The sequence below is a fragment of the Dipodomys ordii genome, unplaced genomic scaffold (assembly GCF_000151885.1).
Source record: "Dipodomys ordii isolate 6190 unplaced genomic scaffold, Dord_2.0 Scaffold42, whole genome shotgun sequence".
NCBI lineage: Eukaryota > Metazoa > Chordata > Mammalia > Rodentia > Heteromyidae > Dipodomys > Dipodomys ordii.
Window position 1 is genome coordinate 3,067,879 of NW_012267258.1, and position 22,462 is coordinate 3,090,340.

At 49.5% G+C, this 22,462-nt stretch overlaps 2 protein-coding genes across 3 annotated transcripts in view; both read left to right on the top strand.

Annotated features, from left to right (window-relative positions):
* The window catches only part of Prkag1 (protein kinase, AMP-activated, gamma 1 non-catalytic subunit), a 17,479-nt gene extending 9,765 nt beyond the window's left edge, over nucleotides 1-7,714 (top strand). Inside the window, exons 3-12 of the mRNA XM_013018857.1 lie at nucleotides 4,351-4,460; nucleotides 4,636-4,717; nucleotides 4,813-4,871; nucleotides 4,983-5,028; nucleotides 5,385-5,439; nucleotides 5,836-5,962; nucleotides 6,069-6,234; nucleotides 6,390-6,427; nucleotides 6,695-6,841; nucleotides 6,986-7,714. Coding sequence (XP_012874311.1) covers nucleotides 4,351-4,460; nucleotides 4,636-4,717; nucleotides 4,813-4,871; nucleotides 4,983-5,028; nucleotides 5,385-5,439; nucleotides 5,836-5,962; nucleotides 6,069-6,234; nucleotides 6,390-6,427; nucleotides 6,695-6,841; nucleotides 6,986-7,093 — 938 coding nt within the window. The 3' untranslated portion in view covers nucleotides 7,094-7,714. The remainder of the gene's footprint in view (nucleotides 1-4,350; nucleotides 4,461-4,635; nucleotides 4,718-4,812; nucleotides 4,872-4,982; nucleotides 5,029-5,384; nucleotides 5,440-5,835; nucleotides 5,963-6,068; nucleotides 6,235-6,389; nucleotides 6,428-6,694; nucleotides 6,842-6,985) is intronic.
* A 2,883-nt stretch (nucleotides 7,715-10,597) lies between these two features.
* Nucleotides 10,598-16,744, top strand: Ddn (dendrin). Of its 2 annotated transcripts, XM_013018755.1 has the most exons (3): nucleotides 10,598-10,626; nucleotides 12,754-12,825; nucleotides 13,273-16,744. In XM_013018755.1, the coding sequence occupies exons 2-3, from the start codon at nucleotides 12,779-12,781 to the stop codon at nucleotides 15,149-15,151; spliced, it is 1,926 nt and encodes a 641-aa protein (XP_012874209.1). In that variant the 5' UTR covers nucleotides 10,598-10,626; nucleotides 12,754-12,778; the 3' UTR covers nucleotides 15,152-16,744. The 2 variants fall into 2 exon arrangements, with proteins under 2 accessions (XP_012874209.1, XP_012874208.1); XM_013018754.1 differs by lacking the exon at nucleotides 10,598-10,626 and having other exon boundaries at nucleotides 12,617-12,825.
* The last annotated feature ends 5,718 nt before the right edge of the window (nucleotides 16,745-22,462 follow it).

The window sequence follows — 22,462 nt, forward strand, 5'->3', positions numbered from 1 at the left end:
ACCGGACCCAAAAAAAAAAAAAAATGAAGAAAAAGAAAAGAAGATGGCAGAGCTGGGGAGGTGGCTCAGTGGTAGAGTGCTTGCCTTGCATGCCTGAAGCCCTGGGTTTTATTCCTCAGCACCACATAAGCAGAAAAAAATCTGGAAGTGGCGCTGTGGCCAACAGCCCAGAGTTCAGGCCCCATGACCGACAAAAAATATAAATAAATAAATAGAAATCCACTCTTGTTTCTTCAGGAAATCACAATACAGGAATTAGGGGGAAAAAAGCTAAGCTCGGGTGTCTCACACCTATAATCCTAGCTACTAGAGACTGAGATCTGAAGATTGTGGTTCAAAGCCTGTTGAGGCAGAAAAGTCCTCAAGAGATTCTTATCTCCAGTTAACCACCCAAAAACCAGAAATGGAGCTGTAGAGTTGAGCAGAAGAGCTCAGGGGCAGTACCCAGGCCCTGTGTTCAAGCCCCACGAGATCAGGGGTAGCACCCAGAGTTCAAGCCCCATGACAAAAAAAAAGAATAAAGAGAACAGGAAAGCAGATCATCACAGTGAACTTTGGAAGCTGGAAAGCAAATGAAGGGTGTTGAATGACTTAGCTAATCTGAGCAAATTGAATTATAACTAGCAGTAAGAAAGACAAGAAAAATTGAAAATCTAAGAAACAAATATCCAAGACTCCCTACCTGCACTGAATACCTATACCACTCCTCCCCACACTCATACAATCTGGGGTTCTAGAGAGGGACTCAGGTACAGCTGAGGGCTGAGCCACTTGGCTGAAAACACTAGCCTGGAGTGAACTACACTGGTTGCTGAGCCTTCAGCCTTCTTCCCCTTATTCAGCTTTGAGAATGCTGCAGAAAAGACTTCACCCTTCAAGGTCAAAATTGAATAGTCTCTCCGGAATCCCCTTGTGGGAAAAGCCCTAAAAATGTAAGTATTGAACATTTCCTCTCTAAATGCTCATAGCCAGCAAGGCCTCCTTAGACACTTGCAGCTTCCAATCAGCTTTCAAGCCTGCCCTTTCAAGACATAACAAACCAAGCAACAACAACAACAACAAGGGTATGATCTGGAACCTCCTTTAAACCAACAATTATCAAACATGGAAAGAAAGTGAGAAAAAAGTCTAAATGATCGCCAGCTCACATGTACCAAGAGAAAAGCAAAACCTCCCAAAAGAATTGCAACTGGGGGTGAGGGTTGGGAAGTCACTACATATAGAAGAAAACTTTAATCGTAACATTATTATATATTTAGGTTAAAAGAACATATTTCTGCCAGGAAATATGAAGATATAAGTATCTTTTAAAGGCATTTTCAAGAGAACAAAAAGGAGCAGGGCCTCCAGGGTTTGGCATAGCTGTGGTGGCTTGTGTCCTTTCTACCTGTGTTCACTGCCTGCCCAAAGCTTGGAAGTTTATGTTACTGCTGCTGCTGGTCCCCATCCTATGCTGGCCCTGGCCCTGGCTGCTTGTGATTGCCCTATGCTGAGCAGAAATTTGGAAGAGGGCCTGGACAATACATCCAGTCTTGGCACTTGCACAGGTTTCACAGAGCTACCCAGTTGTGCAGCTAGAACAGCAGCAATTTTGCCCCATTAACATTAGAGGGGATCAAGAACCAAATTTTGGGCATCTTGAAATCGTGACAAGATGGACACAGAAAAGATTTTAGTAAATTCCCATTGTATGAAGATCTGGGCTTAGGCAGTTTAGACCAAGTGGAGAATATGGGCAGGGAAGATGAATTTGTATTTGAAAGTCCTAATCTTGAAAAGAAGAAGTTTATGTATCCACAAGAAATTATGGATTACATTGTGGATAAGAAGGATGTAAATGAATAAAATATTAGAACCCTCTTCCTCATAGAGAAGGCTCAGATAATACCAGTGAGTGTCTGGAAATTAGAACACAGTTTGACCAAAGTAATATGACAGACACTGCTGGATCTACACTAAAATTGTCCCAAGTAGTTTGCTCTTTGGGAATAAATCTATAAATCAAAAGGAAGGAAGGGAAGGGAGGGAGTAAGGAAGAAACGAAGGAAGGCATGAAGGAAAAAGGAGCTCTTGGAATTAAATACACAATCATAGCAAGAACTCTACAAACGCAAATAAAAGATTTGGCAATTCAAAAAAAAAAACCTCTCAGCAGAATTGGACATCAAAGAATCAGAAAATAGGGGACAAAGATTTTTTGTGTGGAGAGGAGGGCACTGAGTTAGAGATCAAACCCAAGGACTTTGAGTCCAGGCAAGCATTCTATCACTGAGCTACATCCCTAACACAGAAAATATTTTAAAATAACAAGCCACAGAATCAAAACAAAAACCCAGTCTTGAAAGGATCAGTCTAGGAGGTCCAGTGTGTAAGTAATAGGGGTTACAGAGAGAAAAATAGCACCAGAGAGAAGGAAATAATCAGTACAAAACTTCAAGGACATTTTCTGGAACTAAAAGACATTCATTTTCATATGAAATAACTTGCTGAACATCCAACTCAGTAGATGAAACTGACCTATCCAAAGCACAATCATCATGAGATTTCAGAATACTGGAAAAAAGAAAGACCTTTTGAAATTCCAGAGGGGAAAAAACCAAGTCACATACAAAGAATTAGAATTGCCTAAGACAACAGTACCAGCAACTAGCTTAATAGAGTAATGCCTTAAACATTCTGTAGGAAAATACCTAATTTAGAATTGTATATCCACTCAAATTATAAATCTGGTGTAGAATATAGGCTACATGGTCTCCAAAGATTTATCTCACATAAATCTTTTCTCAGGAAGCTACTAGAAAATAAACTTCACCAGAACAAGAGAGTGATCAAAAAAGATGAAAGAGCCAGGCCAGTGGCTCACACCTGTAATCCTAGCTACTCAAGAGGCTGAGATCTGAGGATCGAGGTTCAAAGCCAGTCCAGGCCAGAAAGTCCATGAAACTCTTATTTCCAATTAATCACCAGAAACGTGGAAGTGGTGCTGTAGCTCAACTGGTAGAGCACTAGCCTTGAGCTAAAGAGCTGAGGGACAGCGCCCAGGCCCAGAGTTCAAGCCCCATGACTGACAAAAAAAAAAGATGAAAGTAGAAGGCACAGTAACAATACAGAAGAGAGTTGGGAGCAGCCCTCTAGGTCATGAAGAAAGATTCTTGGGTGGCAGTGGTGTACACAGGCAAACCAGCCTAGGTCTGAGCAGACCAGAAGGCTCCAGAGAGACTTCATTTTATTTTATTTTTTGAGCAGGAAAGCTCAGAGACAATACATAGACCCTGAGTTCAAGCCCCAGGACCAGCACACAAAAAAAACTCAATTTTTTGCCTGAGCTAGTTCAAACTTGAGATGTTCCTATTTCCACTTTTTTTTTTTTTTGGTTGTTTGTGGGGCTTGAACTCTGGGCTTGGGTGATGTCCCTGCGCTCTTCAGCTCAAGGTGAGCGCTCTACCACTCGAGCTACAACACCACTTCCGGTTTTCTAGTGGTTTATTGGAGATTAGAGTCTCACGGACTTTCCTGCCAGGGCTGGCTTTGAACTGTGATCCTCAGATCTCAGCCTCCTGAGTAGCTAGGATTACTGGTGTGAGCCACTGGCGCCCAGCTTCATTTAATTCTTACAACAAATCTATAGGGTAAGTACTCTCTCAACATGATGGCAAAAACCTATTACCCCAACCATATGGGGAAGACTAAACTAGCAGACTGGTCCCAGTAAAGCCTGGGCAGGGAGCAAGACCACATTTAAAAAATAACCAATGCAGAAAAGAGCTACAGATGTGGCTTAGAAGTAGACCAGTGGGGCTGGGAAGATGGCTCAGTGGTAGAGCGCTTGCCTTGCATGCCTGAGGCCCTGGGTTCGATTCCTCAGCACCACATAAGCAAAAAGAAAAACACTGGAAGTGGCACTGTGGCTCAAGTGGTAGAGTGCTAGTCTACAGCTGAAGAGCTAAGGGACAGCGCCCAGGGCCAGAGTTCAGGCCCCATGACCAAAAAAAAAAAAAAAGAATAGAAATAGAGGTGAGCCAGGCTTTCATTTATATAGAGTGAGTAGAATGACTTCTGACTCAGAGTGACCACAGAACAGACTCTTAGGCTATTTGGGCTAGGTTGGTTGGATACCTAGTGTTGAAAAGTGGCCCAGTTTGAACTCTGAGTTTCCCATCTCCAGGTCTTAGAAGAATTTTCAGAATTTTACTTGGTATTTCACTTATTGGAGAAAGGGATTTTTCCAGGTTTTGTGGGAATAAAACAGCATTTTTTCAAATGTTGTCAATATCGAACAGGTTCTTTTTCTGTCTTTTGATTGGACTTTGCTGTATGGAAGAAAGCCACTAACTTTCTCGCCCTATTCAGAGACCCCAGAATCCAACAACAGTGTGTACACCTCCTTCATGAAGTCTCACCGCTGCTATGACTTGATTCCTACAAGCTCCAAGCTGGTTGTATTTGATACTTCCCTGCAGGTGGGTGGCATCTTCTTTTTCCTTCCCCTTCAATGGAACCTCTCAGCCCATCTCATCCCCATGGGTAATATAGCCTCATCCTTCTGTAGGGTTAGTCTTATGTTTTTCCTCTCTTTCTTATATCCTGTCCCCCTGTTGGCGTGTCCCTTTATGATGATTACTTTCTTGCCTACAGGTGAAGAAAGCTTTCTTTGCTTTGGTAACTAATGGTGTACGTGCTGCTCCTTTGTGGGATAGTAAGAAGCAAAGTTTTGTGGGTAAGCAGTTTCTGGAACACACTATTAGTGGCTTCTTGTGCTGGGAAGGGAGAGAAGCTTTGCGTAGTGCTGAGGGCTCTTGTCTTGATGTCTAGGCATGCTGACTATCACTGATTTCATCAATATCCTGCACCGCTACTATAAGTCAGCCTTGGTAAGGAATACCAAGACCAAAACCAGTTTCTTTGCCTTTCTGTTCCTCATTTGTATTTTTTTTTCCTCCAAGCAAGCTAAAAAACTTAGATTCTGTTGCTTCTAATTCCAGGTACAGATCTATGAGCTAGAAGAACACAAGATAGAAACTTGGAGAGGTACGTAGAAAACCGGGAGTTTAAAAAGTATGAAGGGAGCTGGGTGCCAGTGGCTCACGCCTATAATCCTAGCTCCTCAGGAGGCTGAGATCTGAGGATTGCGGTTTGAAGCCAGCCTGGGCAAGAAAGTTGGTGAGACTCTTATCTCCAATAAAGTACTTGAAAAAAGCCAGAAGTGGTGCTGTGGCCTAGTGGTAGAATGCTACTCTTAAGCACAAAGAGGCTCAGGGACAGTGTCTAGGTCCTGAGTCTAAGCCATAGGATTGGGGGAAAAAAAAAAAAGCGGGGGGGGGGAATAGCGGGTTTCTGGTTTCATGTGAAGTTTGTATTTTGTGTACTGTCCCTTTTCCCTTCAGAGGTGTATCTTCAGGACTCCTTTAAGCCACTTGTCTGCATTTCTCCTAATGCCAGGTAAGTTCCACTATCCACTTGCTAGCCATGTATCCAAAAAAGGGAATAGCTGTGCCAACCACATAGCTAAAGTCCTAAGTACCCAAAGATCCAAGGAAGGGTCAGGGGAGAGAAAAGATACTCTCTCCCAAGACACACACACACAGACACACACACACACACACACACACGTTTTAAGTCTGTTCTGAACACACACACACACGTGTTTTAAGTCTGTTCTGAACATTACCTCCTAAGAGAGAAAAGATACTCTCTCCCAACACACACACACATTTTAAGTCTGTTTTAAACACTACCTCCTCCCCTAACCATGACATTTTCTGGTCTATAAAGAAACTCTAAGGAGCTATGTAACTCAGTTTTAGTACTTAACCATCATCCTTCACCTTCTCACAGCTTGTTTGATGCCGTGTCTTCATTAATTCGAAACAAGATCCATAGGCTGCCAGTTATTGACCCAGAATCAGGCAACACCTTGTACATCCTTACTCATAAACGCATCCTCAAGTTCCTCAAATTGTTCGTAAGTATTCTTCAACACAGTTCTTAACTTCTTATGTACTAGGATGGAGAGGTATCCATGGGTGGATCATGGAGCCTTAAAACTAAGCTGGTGGTTCTTTCCTCAGATCACTGAGTTCCCCAAGCCAGAGTTCATGTCTAAGTCCCTGGAAGAGCTACAGATTGGCACCTATGCCAATATTGCTATGGTCCGTACTACCACCCCTGTCTATGTGGCTCTAGGCATCTTTGTACAACATCGTGTCTCAGCCTTGCCAGTGGTGGATGAGAAAGGTGAGAGACTGGGGAAAAAAATGAGAGGGTTCCAGGGGTCAGGAGGCCCTGGGGGGAGCCTTTGTCCTCTTTGCTCAGCCTGGAGGGTGATTCTTTGGGTAGGGGGAGCATTGGATGCTAGATCCTCCTTACTGAGCTGCCTCTGTCCCCCCTAGGACGTGTGGTGGACATCTACTCCAAGTTTGATGTTATCGTGAGTGTGGAAGGGCTGGGAGGAAGGGAAGAGGAAGAAGGGGTGTTGAATATAGAATGAGAGGAGGAAAGCCTCCTCTGTAACCTGTCACTGTTGGAGACTTCCATACTGTCAAATTCTATTTGCAAAGGAATTGAATGAGTTGAGTATGGCTGTGGGCATGGCTGACAGTTGCCCTCAGTCCCTCTAGTGAGGTTGAGGAGGTCCAGGGTTTGGGGGCTGGATCCCTTTCTTCCCTGCAAGCCCTTCCTCTCTTTCTCTCTTCAGAATCTGGCAGCAGAAAAAACTTACAATAACCTAGATGTGTCTGTCACCAAAGCCCTGCAACATCGATCCCACTACTTTGAGGGTGTTCTCAAGTGCTACTTGCATGAGACTCTGGAGACCATCATCAACCGGCTCGTGGAAGCTGAGGTAGGGAGGTCAGCCACCATAAAGGAGCCAGGGGTGGGGCGGGGAGCCTTGAGATTGGGTTTTGGCAAGGAGGGTAGGGGCTGAGGGGCTTGCCCCAGCAAGGCTGGCTGGCACTCAGTATTCCTTCTTGTTGCTCTGTGCCAGGTTCACCGTCTGGTAGTGGTGGATGAGCATGATGTGGTCAAGGGAATAGTGTCACTGTCAGACATCCTACAGGCCCTGGTGCTCACAGGTGGAGAGAAGAAACCCTGAGCTGGGGAAGGGGTTGGGCAGTCTCAGGGAGATGCCCCCCTATTCCCATTGCCTGCTTGAAGCTCTGGGAAGCAGATGAAACCTTGGGAGAATGGACTGTGTTTTCTGCTCAGGAGACCCTACCTGCTATCTGAGATCTAGAAGGCATCGGGGGAAGGAGGAGAAAGGCTTCTTAGCTGCCTTTACCCTCACACATTCATACTTGGCATAAACTTTCAGCCTCCCCAGTCTTTGCCCCTGTCCCCTTAGACACAGACCCCCTTGAGGGTGAACCATGGACTCTGTGCTCCTCAGGCAGATTCTGATCTCTAAGAGATCCCTGGGCCTCACCCTGCCTTCGCCTCTGTCTCTGCCCTGACTCTACCTTAAGATAACAGCACAGCAAAAGCCTTCATCAGGATGTTTTCATTCATCCTGTTTCATGATATATGGAGGAGGCTGGGTCCATTTCGTGGCATTGCTCCCCATGATTTGAGTGGGGAGGATGATGGGGAGGGAGGCCTTTGGGTTCTGTGCTGTATGAATATGCAGGGAAGTCGTTAGGTGGCGGAGGAGGGCAGAGTGGTTAGCCGAAGTTATTGCTTTTCATGACAGATCTAATTAAATGACAAGATTCTCATCGTGGTGTTGCAGTGCTTGATTTTTACTGTTGTTAGACACTATTTCTCCAACCCTCCTACTTCATAGGGCTTTCTCAACTCAGTAACAATTTGTAATTACACACACACACACACAAAACTATGACCCAGTTATTATTCTCAGTATTATATCTATACAGATAACCCTTTATCTAAAATTCTTGAGAGCATACATGTTTCAGATTTTAGAGAATTTCAGTTTTCTTTTTTTTTTTAGAATTTCAGTTTTCTTGATGAGGGATTGCTCAGCCCATGTGAACTCATTTAGAGTCCCCCCCCCCTCCTTTTTCTTTGCTTTTCTTTCCTTTTTTTTGGTCAGTCATGGGCCTGGGCGCTGTCCCTCAGCTCTTTAGCTCAAGGTTAGCACCCTAACACTTGAGCCACAGCGCCACTTGCAGCTTTTTCTGTATATGTGGTGCTGAGGAATCAAACCCAGGACCTCATGCATGCAAGGCAAGCACTCTACCACTGAGCCACCTTCCCAGCCCCTCTCTCTCCTTTTTCTTTTTCTTCCCTTTTTTTTTTTTTTTTGCCAGTCCTGGAGTTGAACTCAGGACAGGGTGCTGTCCCTGAGCTTTCATAAGGCTAGTACTCCACCACTTGAGCCACAGCTCTACTTCCAGCTTTTTGGTAGTTAATTGGAAATAAAGGTCTTACAGACTTTCCTGCCTGGGCTAGCTTTGAACCATGATCCTCAGATCTCAGTGTAACTAGGATTAACAGGTATGAGCCACCAGTGCTTCATTTAGTCTTAAGACTTGATACTAGCCGGGTGCTGGTGGCTCACATCCGTAATCCTAGCTATTCAGGAGGCTGAGATCTGAGGATCGTGGTTCAAAGCCAGCCGGGACAGGAAAGTCTGTGGGACTCTTATCTCTAGTAAACCACTAGAAAACCGCAAGTGGCACTATGGCTCAAGTGGTAGAGCACTAGCCTTGAGCTGAAAAGCTGAGGGACAGCGCCCAGGCCCAGAGCTCAAGCCCCACAAGTGACAAAAAAAAAAAAAAAGATTTGGTACTATTACTACTATTAAAAACTGAGTCCCATAGGCTAGATAACTGACCAAAGGTCACTCAGCTTGTAAAACTTAAAACACAAATTTGAAACCCAAGTGGTCTGGCTCCATCATTAAGTAGACTTACACCTCTTTGATCTGTACTCTATTTCCTGTAGCTCCCTGCATTATTTCACTTTCTCCTCTGCCTAGACCATAGCTGGGGCCCATGGCAAATCCCACAGAGATCTCCAGGGAATAGACAAGTGTCTTCAAGTGTCTTCTTTAGGCAGAGAAACCAGCCACTATCATCAGCTTTCCTGACTGAAGATTGGGCTGTGATTGGATTTGGCTAAACTGTTTCTGTTTGAATCTATAAATCTCTTGCCATTCTTTCAATGTAAGAAAGAGTTAAGAAACTGGATGTCAGTGGCTCACACCTATAATCCAGGAGTCTGAGAGGATTGCAGTTCAAAGCCAGCCTGGGCAGGAAAGTCCGTGAGTCTCTTACTTCAATAAACCGCCAGAAAACTGGAAGTGGTGCAGTGGCTCAAGTGGTAGAGCACAAGCCTTGAACTGAACAGCTAAGGGACAGCGCCCAGGCCCAGAGTTCAAGCCCCATGACCGACCAAAAAAAAAAAAAAAAAAAAAGAATGAGCTGGGCGCCTGTGGTTCATGCCTGTTATCCTAGCTACTCAGTAGGCTAAGATCTGAGGACCATGGTTCAAAGCCAGCCTGGGCAAGAAAGTCCATGAGACTCTTCAATTAACCACCAGAAAACTGAAAGTGGTGCTGTGGCTCAAGTGGTAGAGTGCTAGCCTTGAGCAAAAGAGCTCAGGGACAGTGAGTGTCCAGGCCTAGAGTTCAAGGTCCATGACCCTCCCCCCCCCATAAAAAAAGAATGAGTTAAGAGTAGGGCTGGAAGAAAAAGCCAGAGGTGGCACTGTGGCTCAAGTGGTAGAGCACTAGCTTTGAGCTGAAGAGCTGAGAGACAGTGCCCAGGCCCAGAGTTCAGGCCCCAACAAAGAAAAAAAAAAGAGTAGGGCTAGAATAGGGGAACAACAGAATATGACCACCCCATCACATCCTTTCCCAGTGCTGGAACTATGTGACAGAAAAGTAGTCAGCTCCAATCACAAGCATTGGCAGACTTATGGGATATGAGCCAAATCCTGGATACCATTTCCCTACTGCCTTGTAGGTATGATAGAATTTTCTTTTCCTTCCTTCCTTCCTTCCTTCCTTCCTTCCTTCCTTCCTTCCTTCCTTCCTTCCTTTCTCTTCCTTCCTTCCTTCCTTTCTCTTCCTTCCTTCCTTTCTCTTTCTTCCTTCCTTCCTTCCTTCCTTTCTTTCTTTCTTTCTTTCTTTCCCTTTCTTTTCCCTCCTTTCTTCCTACAGGATATCTTGTAAACTAGACTGGGCTTAAATTCACAATCTTCCTTCCTGAGCCTCCTCCCCAGTGCTAGATTTACAGTCATAAGCCACCATAAGCCGCCATGGCTTTACCATCCTCGCTATCCTGATTCTTTCAAACCATACTATGATAGTGTGCACCTGTCATCCTAGCACTCAGGAGATCAAGGCAGGTAGATCACAAGTTTGAGGACAGTCTGGGCTACAGAGCAAGACCCCCCCAAACAAGAAAAACATGGCTTCCTCACCTCCTCACAGCTCTCACAGCACATTCCCAAACTCGGGGGAGGAAGGCTGCCAAGTTATTAGAGCTAAAATATGTTTGTATGTGTGGAAATGAGTATATGGTGGAAAGGACAGATGCCTCCTTACATCACATTCCTTCATCAAGGAGGTAGGGAGGAGGCAAGGACTTTATAAAGCCATAGGCCTTCAGTGAGACCCAGGGTAGAAGGAAGCGCCTGCAATAAGAGCCATTGGTACAGCTGGTAGGTGCAATGTGTGCAGTTGAAGGGGTGGTGTGGGGGATGGGAAAGGGGACATTTGAGTTCTCTTTATGTTTTGTGTGTGCTGATCCTAGGCTTGAACTCATAACCTGAGTGCTATCCCTGAGTTGGCTTTTTTTTTTCTTAAGGCTGTCTGAGAGAGCCACATCTCCACTTCTGACTTTTTGGAAATTAATTAAATTAGTTAATTGGAAATAAGAGTCTTATGGACTTTCCTGCAAGGCTAACTTTGAATCATGATCCTCAAATCTCAGCCTCCTGAAGAGCTGGGATTATAGGCGTGAGGCACCAGAACCCTGCTTTGGGGTTCTCTTTAAAGCTTCATGTTAGGGAACAGAAAGCCCTGGGTTTTGTTATGCTGTTTCTCAGTCAGTAACTCTCATCTCTGGCTCTCCACAACAACCCTTCTGGTCCTCATCCCCCTAAAAAGTACTTTTGTGGGGAACAAACTGGGGTCTCTTGCTTCTCTCATTCCCCACCACCACCTGGAAAACATAGACTACCATTTTCCATCTAAGGATGGAGCTGAGAGAAGGGCAGTCTCACAAGCTTCTGCTTTTACCTATTCCTTTCAAGAAAGGCAAATTGTCCCTTCTTGCTAAGGAACCATTGCCACACACACACACATGCTTCCCTCCCTGCTCCCCTCCCCTCCAGTGGAGCTGCTGCTGCCATGGTTGCCAGGCATGGTTGCTAAGTCTCTGCATGGAAGGGTTGGCGTGGGCTGTGCTGCCACTAACATTACCATGGTGAATCAGGGGACACCTGGTAGAGGCTTAGGGGGAGGGATCATGTGGGTGTAAGCAACAACCCCCTTGTCCAGAATGAGCCCAAAAGGTGAGCTCTGCCTCAGACAAGCACTAAATAAGTGAACTAGCACTTTGAGGTGGGGGAGGAAGGTTGCAGGGGGACGCTATGCTAGGAGTGACTACTTTTATTTCAGTTGCTAGTGGATTCCATTTGCCAAGGGAGCATAACATCTCCCTGCCTGCCCCCCATCATACAAATGCATAAGCACCCTAGTCCTCTGGGTAGAGTTGTATAGGCACAGAACAGAACCCCCAAATTCTGGCTTCTGTATTGGGAGAGAAAGCCTGCTGTTGAGGGGTGAGGGGGTTCCATGGGTTCCCAAGGACAAATATTTTGGAAAGGCAGTGGTGGAGTAGCTTCAGTAGCCAAGACAGACATCCTGCGCTATATCCGCTATATCAGCAGCTCTGAGCTGCAGCACTGAACAGAAGTGTTAAGAATGTTTTTGAGATGGGGGGAGGGGGCAACTCGCCCCCAAAGTGGCACAAAAGCTTCCTGAAAGCCACCTCCTCCTCTCTACTGCTTGGGAGCTGGTTACTCATCTCATCTCTGCACCCAAATGCCACTGCCGCTAAAAATAGTCCCCATCAGCCAGCCCCTCCTGCACCCCAACCCCATGGTAACCAGCCAAGAGTGGCAGGCAGAGACCTTGAGTTCTGTTGTCACCACTCCCTGTTGGGGAGACAAGTCCGAGGCTGGAAGTCAAGGGTAGACGAATCCTGGTGGTCAGGCAACCTGCCAAGCAGGAGAGTAGAGGGTTAAACGGGCTGGAAGGTTAAAGAAATGGGGGCAGAGAGTGGGGGGACTGTCAGCTTGGCAAGAAGTCTGTCCTCTGCCCACTCGCCCACTCGCGAGGATCCCATCATGCTGGGGGTACGGGGGGGAGGGGATGGATCAGAGCAGGGGGAAGGGGCGTCCAATCCGGGCCCCGGGTGTGTGTTGGGGGGGGGGGAAGCACATGGGGGAGGTAGCAGCGCAGAGCAGTCCGCGCCGTGTCACATGCGCGCGCACACTCACAGACAGGCACACACACGTGTGCCTGGGTATATATAGTTCCCAGTGCCTGGGCCCGCCGCTCTGCAGTGGGCGCCAGCTCCCTGGGCTGGGAGGGGGGCTCACGGGCGGGGTGGGAGGGTGGGGGGCCGGGGTGGGGTGGGGCAGGATGCTGGATGGCCCGCTCTTCTCCGAGGGGCCCGACAGCCCCCGGGAGCTCCAGGACCAAGAGTCTGGCAGCTGCCTCTGGGTGCAGAAGTCTAAGCTGTTGGTGATCGAAGTGAAGACTATTTCCTGTCATTATAGTCGCCGCGCCCCTCCTCGACAGCCCATGGACTTCCAGGCCAGCCACTGGGCTCGCGGGCCCCAGATCCGCACGTGAGTGAAGAAGGACGGGTGAAGGGAAAGCCAGTGGGGTCTCGATCTCCCCTCCCCCTCCCCGCCCCTCCCCCTCCCCCCAGGCACCCGTGAATAATAATCGCTGGTCCCCCCCCTCCTCCTCCTCTTTCCCGCGCCTCCCTCCCCCACCCCTCGAAGTCTGGGACCTGATTCATTCAGCGTTGTTTGGAGGGGTGAGGTGGGCGGACAGGAGTGGGCGTGAGAAAGGGCACGAGGGGAAATGGGACCGGTGCTGGTAAAGTGTGCGTGGAGAGAGGGCGAGAAGTTCGACTTCAGCCCTCACCTGTGCGCACGTGCACGGCAGCACAGCCTCGCCAGCACCCCATCTCACGGCCGTCCCGCACGGTGTCCAGCGCTCCCAGCTCCCCGGACCTCGGCTCCCTTCCCCCACACCCTGCTCACCTGGATTCCTGCTCATTGTCCCAGGTGTAGGCCACGCCCGGGATCCCCTGAACCGCCGCCGCCCCGCCGACCCTGGGCTTCCAGGGTGCTGCAGGAGGCGACCAACTGGCGGGCAGGGCCCCCGGCCGAGGTTCGAGCCCGGGAGCAGGAGAAAAGGAAAGCGGCGTCGCAGGAGCGGGAGGCCAAGGAGACCGAGCGAAAAAGGCGCAAAGCTGGTGGGGCCCGACGGAGTCCCTTGGGTCAGCCTCGCCCAGAGCCCCGGAACACCCCTCGGCTGGCCCAGCCCTCGGGGCTCCTGGTTTACTCTCGGCCTGGGCGCCTCGGGCAGGTGGGGCGAGCGTCCCGTCCATCTGCGCAACCGCAGAGCGACCCAGGGGCGGCGTGGGGGGGGCCCTGGGGGGGGAGGAGGCCAGGGCCCCCCAGCTATGAGGCACACCTGTTGCTGAGAGGCGCGGCGGGCACCGCCCCGCGTCGCCGCTGGGACCGGCCACCCCCCTACGTGGCTCCACCTTCCTACGACGGCCCCCACAGGACCTTGGGGACTAAGCGAGGCCCGGTGCTCTCCCAGGCAGCCATCTCCTCCACCCCGGCTCCCAACCCTGTCAGGACAGAGGGAGGGCTCACAAAAAAGAGGCTGGATCCTCGAATCTACCGGGACGTCCTCGGGGCTTGGGGTCTCCGACAGAGCCGGGGTCTCTTAGGGGGAGCTGCGGGCTGTGGAGTAGCCAGAGAGAGGCTGGAGTCCGGCCAGCCGGCGGCCGTGGAGAAAATCCCAGGCCTAGCTGCTGCTGGCCATTCCCAAGCCAAAGGTACTGGTAGGCCGGGCACCGAGACAGCTCCTTCTGGGTCTGTACCTGCGACCCTCAGCCCCATGCGCCCCGCGCCCCGGCCCAGGCACCACCTGCAGGGCTCCAGGGAAGGGAAAGAAGGAAAAGAACACCCCTGGCTTCCCAAATGCTGGATTTCCTCCCCTAAAAAGCAGCCCCCTAGACATAGCCAGACCCTCCCCAGACCTTGGGCTCCAGGCGGCACCGGGTGGAGAGAGTCCCTGGGTCATAGAGAGGGGGCAGGACCGGAGAGTCTGGAGGGCTGGCCGGTGGCCCGGCGCGCCCACACCCTGCCCCGCAGTTCCCACTGCCGCGCTCGCAGAGAAGGCGTCTTTGTCATTGATGCCACGTGTGTGGTGATCAGGTCCCAGTATGTGCCCACCCCTCGAACCCCGCAGGTGCAGCTTTTGCCTTCTGGGGAGCCATGTATTGTTGGGGCTGGCCCTGGGCAGCCCAAGCCCTGCAAAGAAGAGGAGGAGGGCGAGAGGCCCACGGTTTTACCCTCCCCAAAGCAACTGTCCAACGGTCGGATTGTACAACAACCGGGCACAGAGCATGAATGTGAAGCTAAGGGCAGGAATCCAGGGGACTCCTCAATGGAGGGGCGGTCCTCCTCCGGCATCTTGGGGCTCCCTGTGGGCGAAGTAAACTTGAGAGATGACCCCACTCAGCCAGGTAGCCCAGAGAATTCAGTCGTAGGCCCAGCGGCTCCGGGATGCGCCCGCAGCACCAAGGGCTCCGAAGTGGCGGCGGCGGTGGTCCCCAAGCGTATAGGTGGAGGCTGGGCTCGAACCCCAGGGCCCTACGCTGGAGCCCTGCGGGAAGCTGTGTCCCGGATCCGTCGCCACACGGCCCCGGACTCGGATTCAGACGAAGCTGAGGAGCTCAGCGCCCATAGCGGCTCCTCAGAAGGAAGCGACACAGAAACCCCAAGGGCTTCCTGTAGGAATGACAGGACCCTGCCGGTGGCTGGGAAGACAGCAGAACTGCGCCACAAGGTAGATGCCATCAGCCAAAATGAGGAGACAGACCCTTTTCCGGGCGCGGGATACCAAGGGGACCCCAGAGGGAAATAAGGAAAGACAGTGAGGTACACCTCTTCTTGTTTTCCCCTGGACCCATCTATTCTTGGGCCTGCTGGGTCCCCTTTCTTCCCCCCTCCCCACTTCCTTTGCTCTTCTTTATTTCCCTACCTATACCTGTTCCCATACTTGAAATAGAAAGGAAGGAAAGGGAGCATGTGCCCATTCATGGTTTTGTTTCAAGACAGGTGAGTCTGAGCAGTAGATTTAGTGTCTGCTAGATTCAGGACACACAGTGGCGTCCTCTGCAGGGGCGGTTAGCCTAGGTGTGGAGCCTATGAGGGAGGCCCAGGCAGGAGGGCAGGACTGGTGGCAATATCAAGGCAAGGCCTCTGGGCAGAAAGGAGAAGATCAGGACCCAGTGACAGAGTGAGCAGGTGACAGAACGCTCCTTAGCAGAGGAGGAAAGAATCCAGAAGTGACCAACAAAGCCGGAAGAGGGCTCCCCTTCATGTCACAAGTCTTGAGCCTCATTTCCAAATCTGCCACTGATGGGGTTGGTTGACTTTAGACCAATCCTTTCCCTTTCTGGAATGTACAAAGAAGAAACTCTATGGTCTATCCTTCTATCTCTGGAAATTTGGCTTTTTTATTTTTTCCTTGAGGAGGGCTTTATCTCATCTTCTCCTTTAACAAGGCAGGAAAGAGTGGCAGGAATAAGTGAATAGAATCTGAGGTTCCAAGACAGCCTCCTTGTCAGTTGCATTTCATCCTCAATTCAGGGGACTGTCCAGGGATTTACGAAGATCCGAGTGGGAGAAAGCCTCTTATCTCAGCCTCCCAGGTTTCGGGGAGTGCGGGGCAAGAGAGTAGCACTGTCACTCCCTTTCCCTGTCCGTAGTAGTCCCAAGCTGGGAAGGGAAGACAGCCAATGAATGAGCTTGAGACTTCCTTGGGCTCTTCTATTCTCTCCTACTCCCCTCCCCCTTAGTGAGGGTCGAATGTAAACAAACGGAGCCAGGATTTCCCATCCACGTGGTGCCGTCCACTTTGACAGGACCCGAGAATGTCTGTACCTCTTCCTTTTCCAAAAACAACAGCCAGGCCCAGGAAAGCAAGTCTTAGGATAAGGCGAGTCCCAAGAAACCTGTAAGTGTGGGGTGTCATTCTCGCTATAGCCACTACGGGGCGCGCGCAGGTCGCGGATCTCCCGGGTTGCTACTCCCCGAGTCCCCCGCGGTTCCCCGGTACAGCCGGTTAATCCGATTCCTGTCCCGGGCCTGGTCGGCTCCAGCGCGTGCGCGGCGGCGGGCGTGCGGGGGCCCGGAGCAGGCCTTCGGCCTCCTAGACTTCTGGAGCGCCCCCACTCCACCCCCTCTTTTGTGCTCATTCATGCCAGCCGGCTTGGGACTCCGACAGACATTGAAGTCTGGCTTTCCCCACCACTCTTCTCCGATCCTGGATACCTCCTCTGTCTCTGCCATGTGAACTTGGCCAAATCACTTCACCTCCCTGAGCCTCAGTTTCCTCATCTGTCAAATGGGGTTTTATTTTTTAAAGAAACACCTACCTCGCAGGGTTGTTGTGAGGACTTAATGCGGTAATGTATGTATGTACAAAGCGCCTTGCACAGTGCCCGGCACACAGTAGGCGCTCAATAAATCTAAAGCTTCCCTTTATCTAGCTTTGGCTTGTTCCTTTCCCTGGCCTTTGTCCCCCATAGTGTCCTTCCAGTAGGGCTTCTCTGCTCCAGGGGTAGGAGGGCTCCCTTGTTGGCTGGAAACTCCTGACCCACCCATCTCCCCTGGCCTTCGGGACTCTCCCTTCCTTGCCTTCCCCCCCCCCCACACACACACCATCACCACCACCGGCACCACCACCACCACCACCACCATGCCGCACCCTGCCGGTTCTTCCCACTGTCCCGGCGCACTCCCCCCCCCCCCCCCCCCCATTCCGGGCAAGGGCTGAGTCAGCCTGGGTAAATTTAGCCGCTGGCTGAGCAGGCGCGGGGGCTTCGCCCAGACTCAGTCTCCGGGTCCTGCCCGGTCCCTCAGCCCCACCTCAGTCCCCCCCAACTCCCACTGAATCCCGCTCGCGTTCAGGTCTCCAACTCTGCTCTCAAACCACTTAGGGGTTTAGTGTCCAATTATCTCCATGTCACTTGCCAGCACCCGGGGAGACTCAGAGCAAGAGTCAAGGGGCAGGGCTGCCAGGAGGTCCCCAGGCCACCCTGAGCCACAGGCCAGGCTCCATTCTGTGAGTGTCTTTCCTCTGTGGGCTTAAGGACCTGTGCTTGGTGGCTCTGGCTTGTAGCCCTAGCTACTCAGGAGGCTGAGATCTGAGGATGGCAGGCCAGGAAACATCTCCAATTAACCAGCAAAAAGCCGGAAGTGAACTGTGGCTCAAGTGGTAGAATAGCCTTGAGCAACAACAACAACAACCAAAACACACATACAAAACAAAACAACCCCAAACTCAAGGACAGTGCACCCAGGCCCTGAGTTCAAGCCCCACAACCAACACACACACACACACACACATACACACACACACACATACACACTCCATGGGGAAAACAGAAAGTCTACCCCAGAGCCTCTTTGAAGCCCATACTGCCCGATTTCTAGTAGCTCTTGTAGGAAGAGGCAAAGAAAGGGGAGGGGCTGTTCCACTTTGTGCAGATATTCCTTCTACTACAATTCTAATTACTGCTAATTCTACCACTGAGCATTTACTTGAGCACCTACTACAAATGAATCACTGGGGTGGGCTACAGGATAGAGAAGAGCAAGTCTTTGAAATATACAAATGATAGTATTGATTTTTTTTTTGAGACAAGATCTAGGTAGCTCAGGCTAACCTCAAACTCAAGATCCCTCCTGCCTCTGCCTTCCAAGAACTAAGATTATAGGGGCTTACCACCATGGCTGGGGAAATTACAGTACTTGAACAATGCATATTAAGTACTGAAGAGTCAAACTAGGGACAGTGTAATTTTGAGACTCCAGAAGGCTTCATGGAGGAGGTGACATCAGATAAATTTACTGAAAGGGCATTTCAAGAAAAGGAAACAAACTGGGCACAGCAGTGTATGCCTGTGGTACCATCTACTTCTCAGGCTAAGAAGTGTCTCACTTGGAGACCAGAAGTTCCTGACTAGACTGGACAACATTGTCATATCCTGTGTCCAAAACAAAACAAAACAAAAAATCAACTAGAGAGACTAAAGTAACAAAAACAGAGGGCAAAGCTGCAGAGAGACAGGGTTCTTTAGAAACTTACCAAAAACTCTGGGTTGCCTGTGGTTGAGAGGACATTCCGGAAATTGTGGAAGATGAGACCAGAATGAACACTGGAGGCCAAACCTGGCTCACACCAGTAATCCTAGCTATTCAGGGGGCTGAGATCTGAGGATCATGGTTTGAAGCCAGCCCAGGCAGGAAAGTCCATTTAACCACCAAAACACCTGGAAGTAGCACTATGGCATAAGGGATAGAGCACTAGCCTTGAGTGAAAAGGCTCAGGGACAGTTCTCAGCCCCTGAGTTTAAGAGTCAGGACTGGCAAAACAAAGAAACTAACCACACAACCACCCCAGTTCCCAAACTGGAGGCTAGACAGGTAAGCCTGATGCACTGGAACCCTGGGCTTGGGACAAGGATGGGCTTTCAGGTGGAGAATTAGGGATAGCCCAAGCAGCTGCCTGGATCTTCCTACAACCCAGGGGCTCCATGCGTGGGGAAGGGGGAAGTGAGCTTCACTATGCTGCCTGAACCCCTTTGAGCATGAATACATAGAGTTCAGTTCCTAGCTGCTTCCCCCCTCCCCCTCCCCAGAGCTGAGGACTGAACCCAGGGCCTTGCATTTGCCAGCCAAGTGCTCTTCCACTGAGCTAAATCCTCAGCCCCTTGAGTTCAGTTCCTAAGAACCCATCCACACTGCCAACATTGTCCAGGAGCTGCGGCAGTGTTTTTGCTTAGAACATTAGCTCTGGGGCCTGGCAGCTATGCTTAAATTCTTTATTTTTTAATTAATTAATTAATTTATTTATTTTTGGTGTCAGTCCTAGGGCTTGCTTAAGGCTAGCACTCTACCACTTGAGCCACAGTGCCACTTCCAGCTTTTTCTGTTTATGTGGTACTGAGGAATCAAACCCAGGGCTTCATGCATGCTAGGCAAACACTTTACCACTAAGCTACATTCCCAGCCCTTGTGCTGGTTTTGACTGATGATCTTCAGATCTAAGCTTCCTGAGTACCTAAGATTACAGATGTGAACCACCATTGCCCAGCTAAATTCCTGCTGCAATTTTGACCTTGGACAAGTTACTTAACCTCCCTGTGCTGCATAAAATAGGTTCAGGGTAAGACATGATAATGAACACTTATAATACAAACTGAGGGGCTGGGAAGATGGCTCAGTGGTAGAGTGTTTGCCTTGCATGTATGAGGCCCTGGGTTCCATTCCTCAGCACCACATAAGCAGAAAAAGCCGGAAGTGGCGCTGTGGCTCAAGTGGTAGAGCACTAGCTTTGAGCTGAAGAGTTGAGGGACAGCGCCCAGGTCCAGAGCTCAGGCCTCATTACCGACGAATAAATAAATAAATAAAATAATACTAACTGAGGCAGGGGACCTGGCTACATAGTAAACTGCAAACTAGCCAGGGCTACATAGTAGACTGAGTCTCATGAAATTAAAATTTTAAGTTGCCTTCTGTATATCATCTTTATAATAAAAACAAAATTTTTGAAAAAAAATTTACTAAAAGTGCTTTTTTTCCTCCAGTCCTAGGGCTTCAACTCAGGGACTGGGCATTGTCCCTGAGCTTCTTTTTTGCTCAAGGCTAGCACTGTGACCCACAGTGCCACTTCCAGCTTTTTCTGTTTATGTGGTACTGAGAAACTGAACCTAGGACTTCATGCATGCTAGGCAAGCATTCTACCACCAAAGCTACATTCCCAGCTCTGCTAAAAGTTCTTTTTTCCCAAGGTTGGGATGAGGCTCAAGTAATAGAATGGCCTGCCTTCTGAGCACAAGACCCTGAGTTCTAACCCTAGGATGAAAAAAAAAAAAAAGCTTGGAAGGATTAAACGATTCAATATGTCCAATATGTAAAGTATTTAGAATGTTCAAATTGTCCCCATCTAGTAAGTAACATGCAGGTATTGTTTCTCTTTAGAGCTATTTCATTAGGGATATTGTGTAGAAACAAAGGAATGGGAAAAGAGCTGGTGACTCACGCCTGTAATCCTAGCTACTCAAGAGGCTGAGATCGAAAGAGTGTGGTTCAAAGCCAGCCCAGGCAGGAAAGTCTGTGAGACTCTCATCTCCAATTAACTATACAAAAGCCAAAAGTGAGCTGTAGGTAAAGTGGTAGAGCTCTGACCTTGAGCAAAAAACCGCAGGGACAGTGCTCAGGCTCTGAATTTAAGTCCCAGAACAGAAAGAGGGAGGGAGAGAGGGAAGGAGAGACAGAGAAACAGAGGCCACACAGGCCATACCAAGAGGTGCTAACCAGAGCCAGAGGTGTAGCTCAGAGGCAGAGCCCTGGCATGGGCTTGATCTCCACCACCACAGTGTGTGAGGGGAAAGAGCCCAAGGTGGGTGCATATAGCCCCTGGAACAGGCCATGGCTGCTGGTGGCTTGAATGTCAGAACAGCATGGCCCCTCTCTCAGAACTTCCCCCATCTTTGCCTAAGGGTAAAGCCAGAATCAGACGCCAAAATTCTAGGGTGAGCGAGAGAGAGGAGAAGGGACTGCAGGTCTGGGGAGCCATATCTTAGGCTGGCCCTGTAGGGCCCTGTGGGTGGAAGGCTGGAAGCTCCCTGCTGTGAAAATTACTTCTAAATCTGGCTATGTCTGCCAGCCAGCTACATAATGGAGGCCACAATCTCCTCCCTCCCCCCAACCCTTCCCCGGCCTTCGGACAGCCTCCGTGATCAGAAGTAGAGACAGAAGATGCAGAGGGACATGGTAGAACCCTAGAAACTCCCAACAGCCAAGGCTGCCCTTTTACTCCCACATTTCCTCCCCAGATAACTCCCCAGTTACCAAGCTGTAATTCTGGGACTTCACAGAGTGTCCAGAATGTGACTGTAGATGTGTGTGCAGTGGAGAGCAACTGGAGAGACAGAGGAACATGAGGACATGGGAAGTGTACCATGTGTATTTCTGAAAACGATATGAATGCTCCTTTAGTTCCTCATGTCATGTGCTCACTTGTCAATGTATGCCCAGAGCAGACTGTGGTGGCACATACCTATAATCCCAGCTACTGGATTACAGAAGCAGAAAGATTCAGAGTTCAAGGTCAGCCTAGGATAAGGTAGTGAGATTCTATCTCAAAAACAAAAATAGGGCTGGGATGTAGCTCAGTGGCAAAGCGCTTGCCTAGCAAGCACAACGTCCTGGGTTCGATCCCCAGTACCAAAAAAGAAAAGACAAAAAAAATACAGTTAAAAAAAAAACCCAAACAAAAAAATAAATAAATAAAACAAAAGGACCGGGGTATGGTTCAACTGGTAGAGAGCTTGCTTAGCATGCAGGAAGTCCTGAGTTTAATTCCAAGTAATAAAATAGAAACAGTATGTGAAAAAGACGGAAGAGACTCTGGCACACTTTTTTTTTTTTTTTGGGTCCGGTCGTGGGGCCTGAACTCTGGGCCTGGGTGCTGTCCCTCAGCTCTTCAGCTCAAGGCTAGCGCTCTACCACTTGAGCCACAGTGCCACTTCCAGCTTTTTTCTTATGTGGTGCTGAGGAATCGAACCCAGGGCCTCAGGCATGCAAGGCAAGCGCTCTACCAGTGAGCCACCTTCCCAGCCTGGCACACTTTTTTAATTGGGGGGGAGGAGGGGCTCAAGCTCTAGGCCTGGGTGCTGTCCTTGAGCTTCTTTTGCTCAAAGTGAGCACTCTACTACTTGAGCCACAGTACCACTTCTGGCTTTTTTTGAGTAATTTATTGGAGATAAGACTCTCATGGAGGGCAGGGAAGGTGGCTCAGTGGTAGAGTGCTTGCCTTGCATGCAGGAGGCCCTGGGTTCGATTGCTCAGCACCACATAAGCAGAAAAAGCCGGAAATGGCACTGTGGCTCAAGTGGTAGAGTGCTAACCTTGCGCTGAAGAGCTGAGGGACAGCGCCCAGGCCCAGAGTTCAGGCCCCATGACCGACATAAAAAAAAAAAAGAGTCTCATGGAATTTCCTGCTCAGGATAGCTTTGAGCCATGATCCTCAGATCTCAGCCTCCTGAGTAGCTAGGATTACAGGCATGAGCCATTGGCGCCTGGCTTTCAGACACACTTTTTTTTTTTTAACCTTCAGTGGAGCTCACAAGAAGTGGGAGAGGAAACCCACAGAGGCATTATA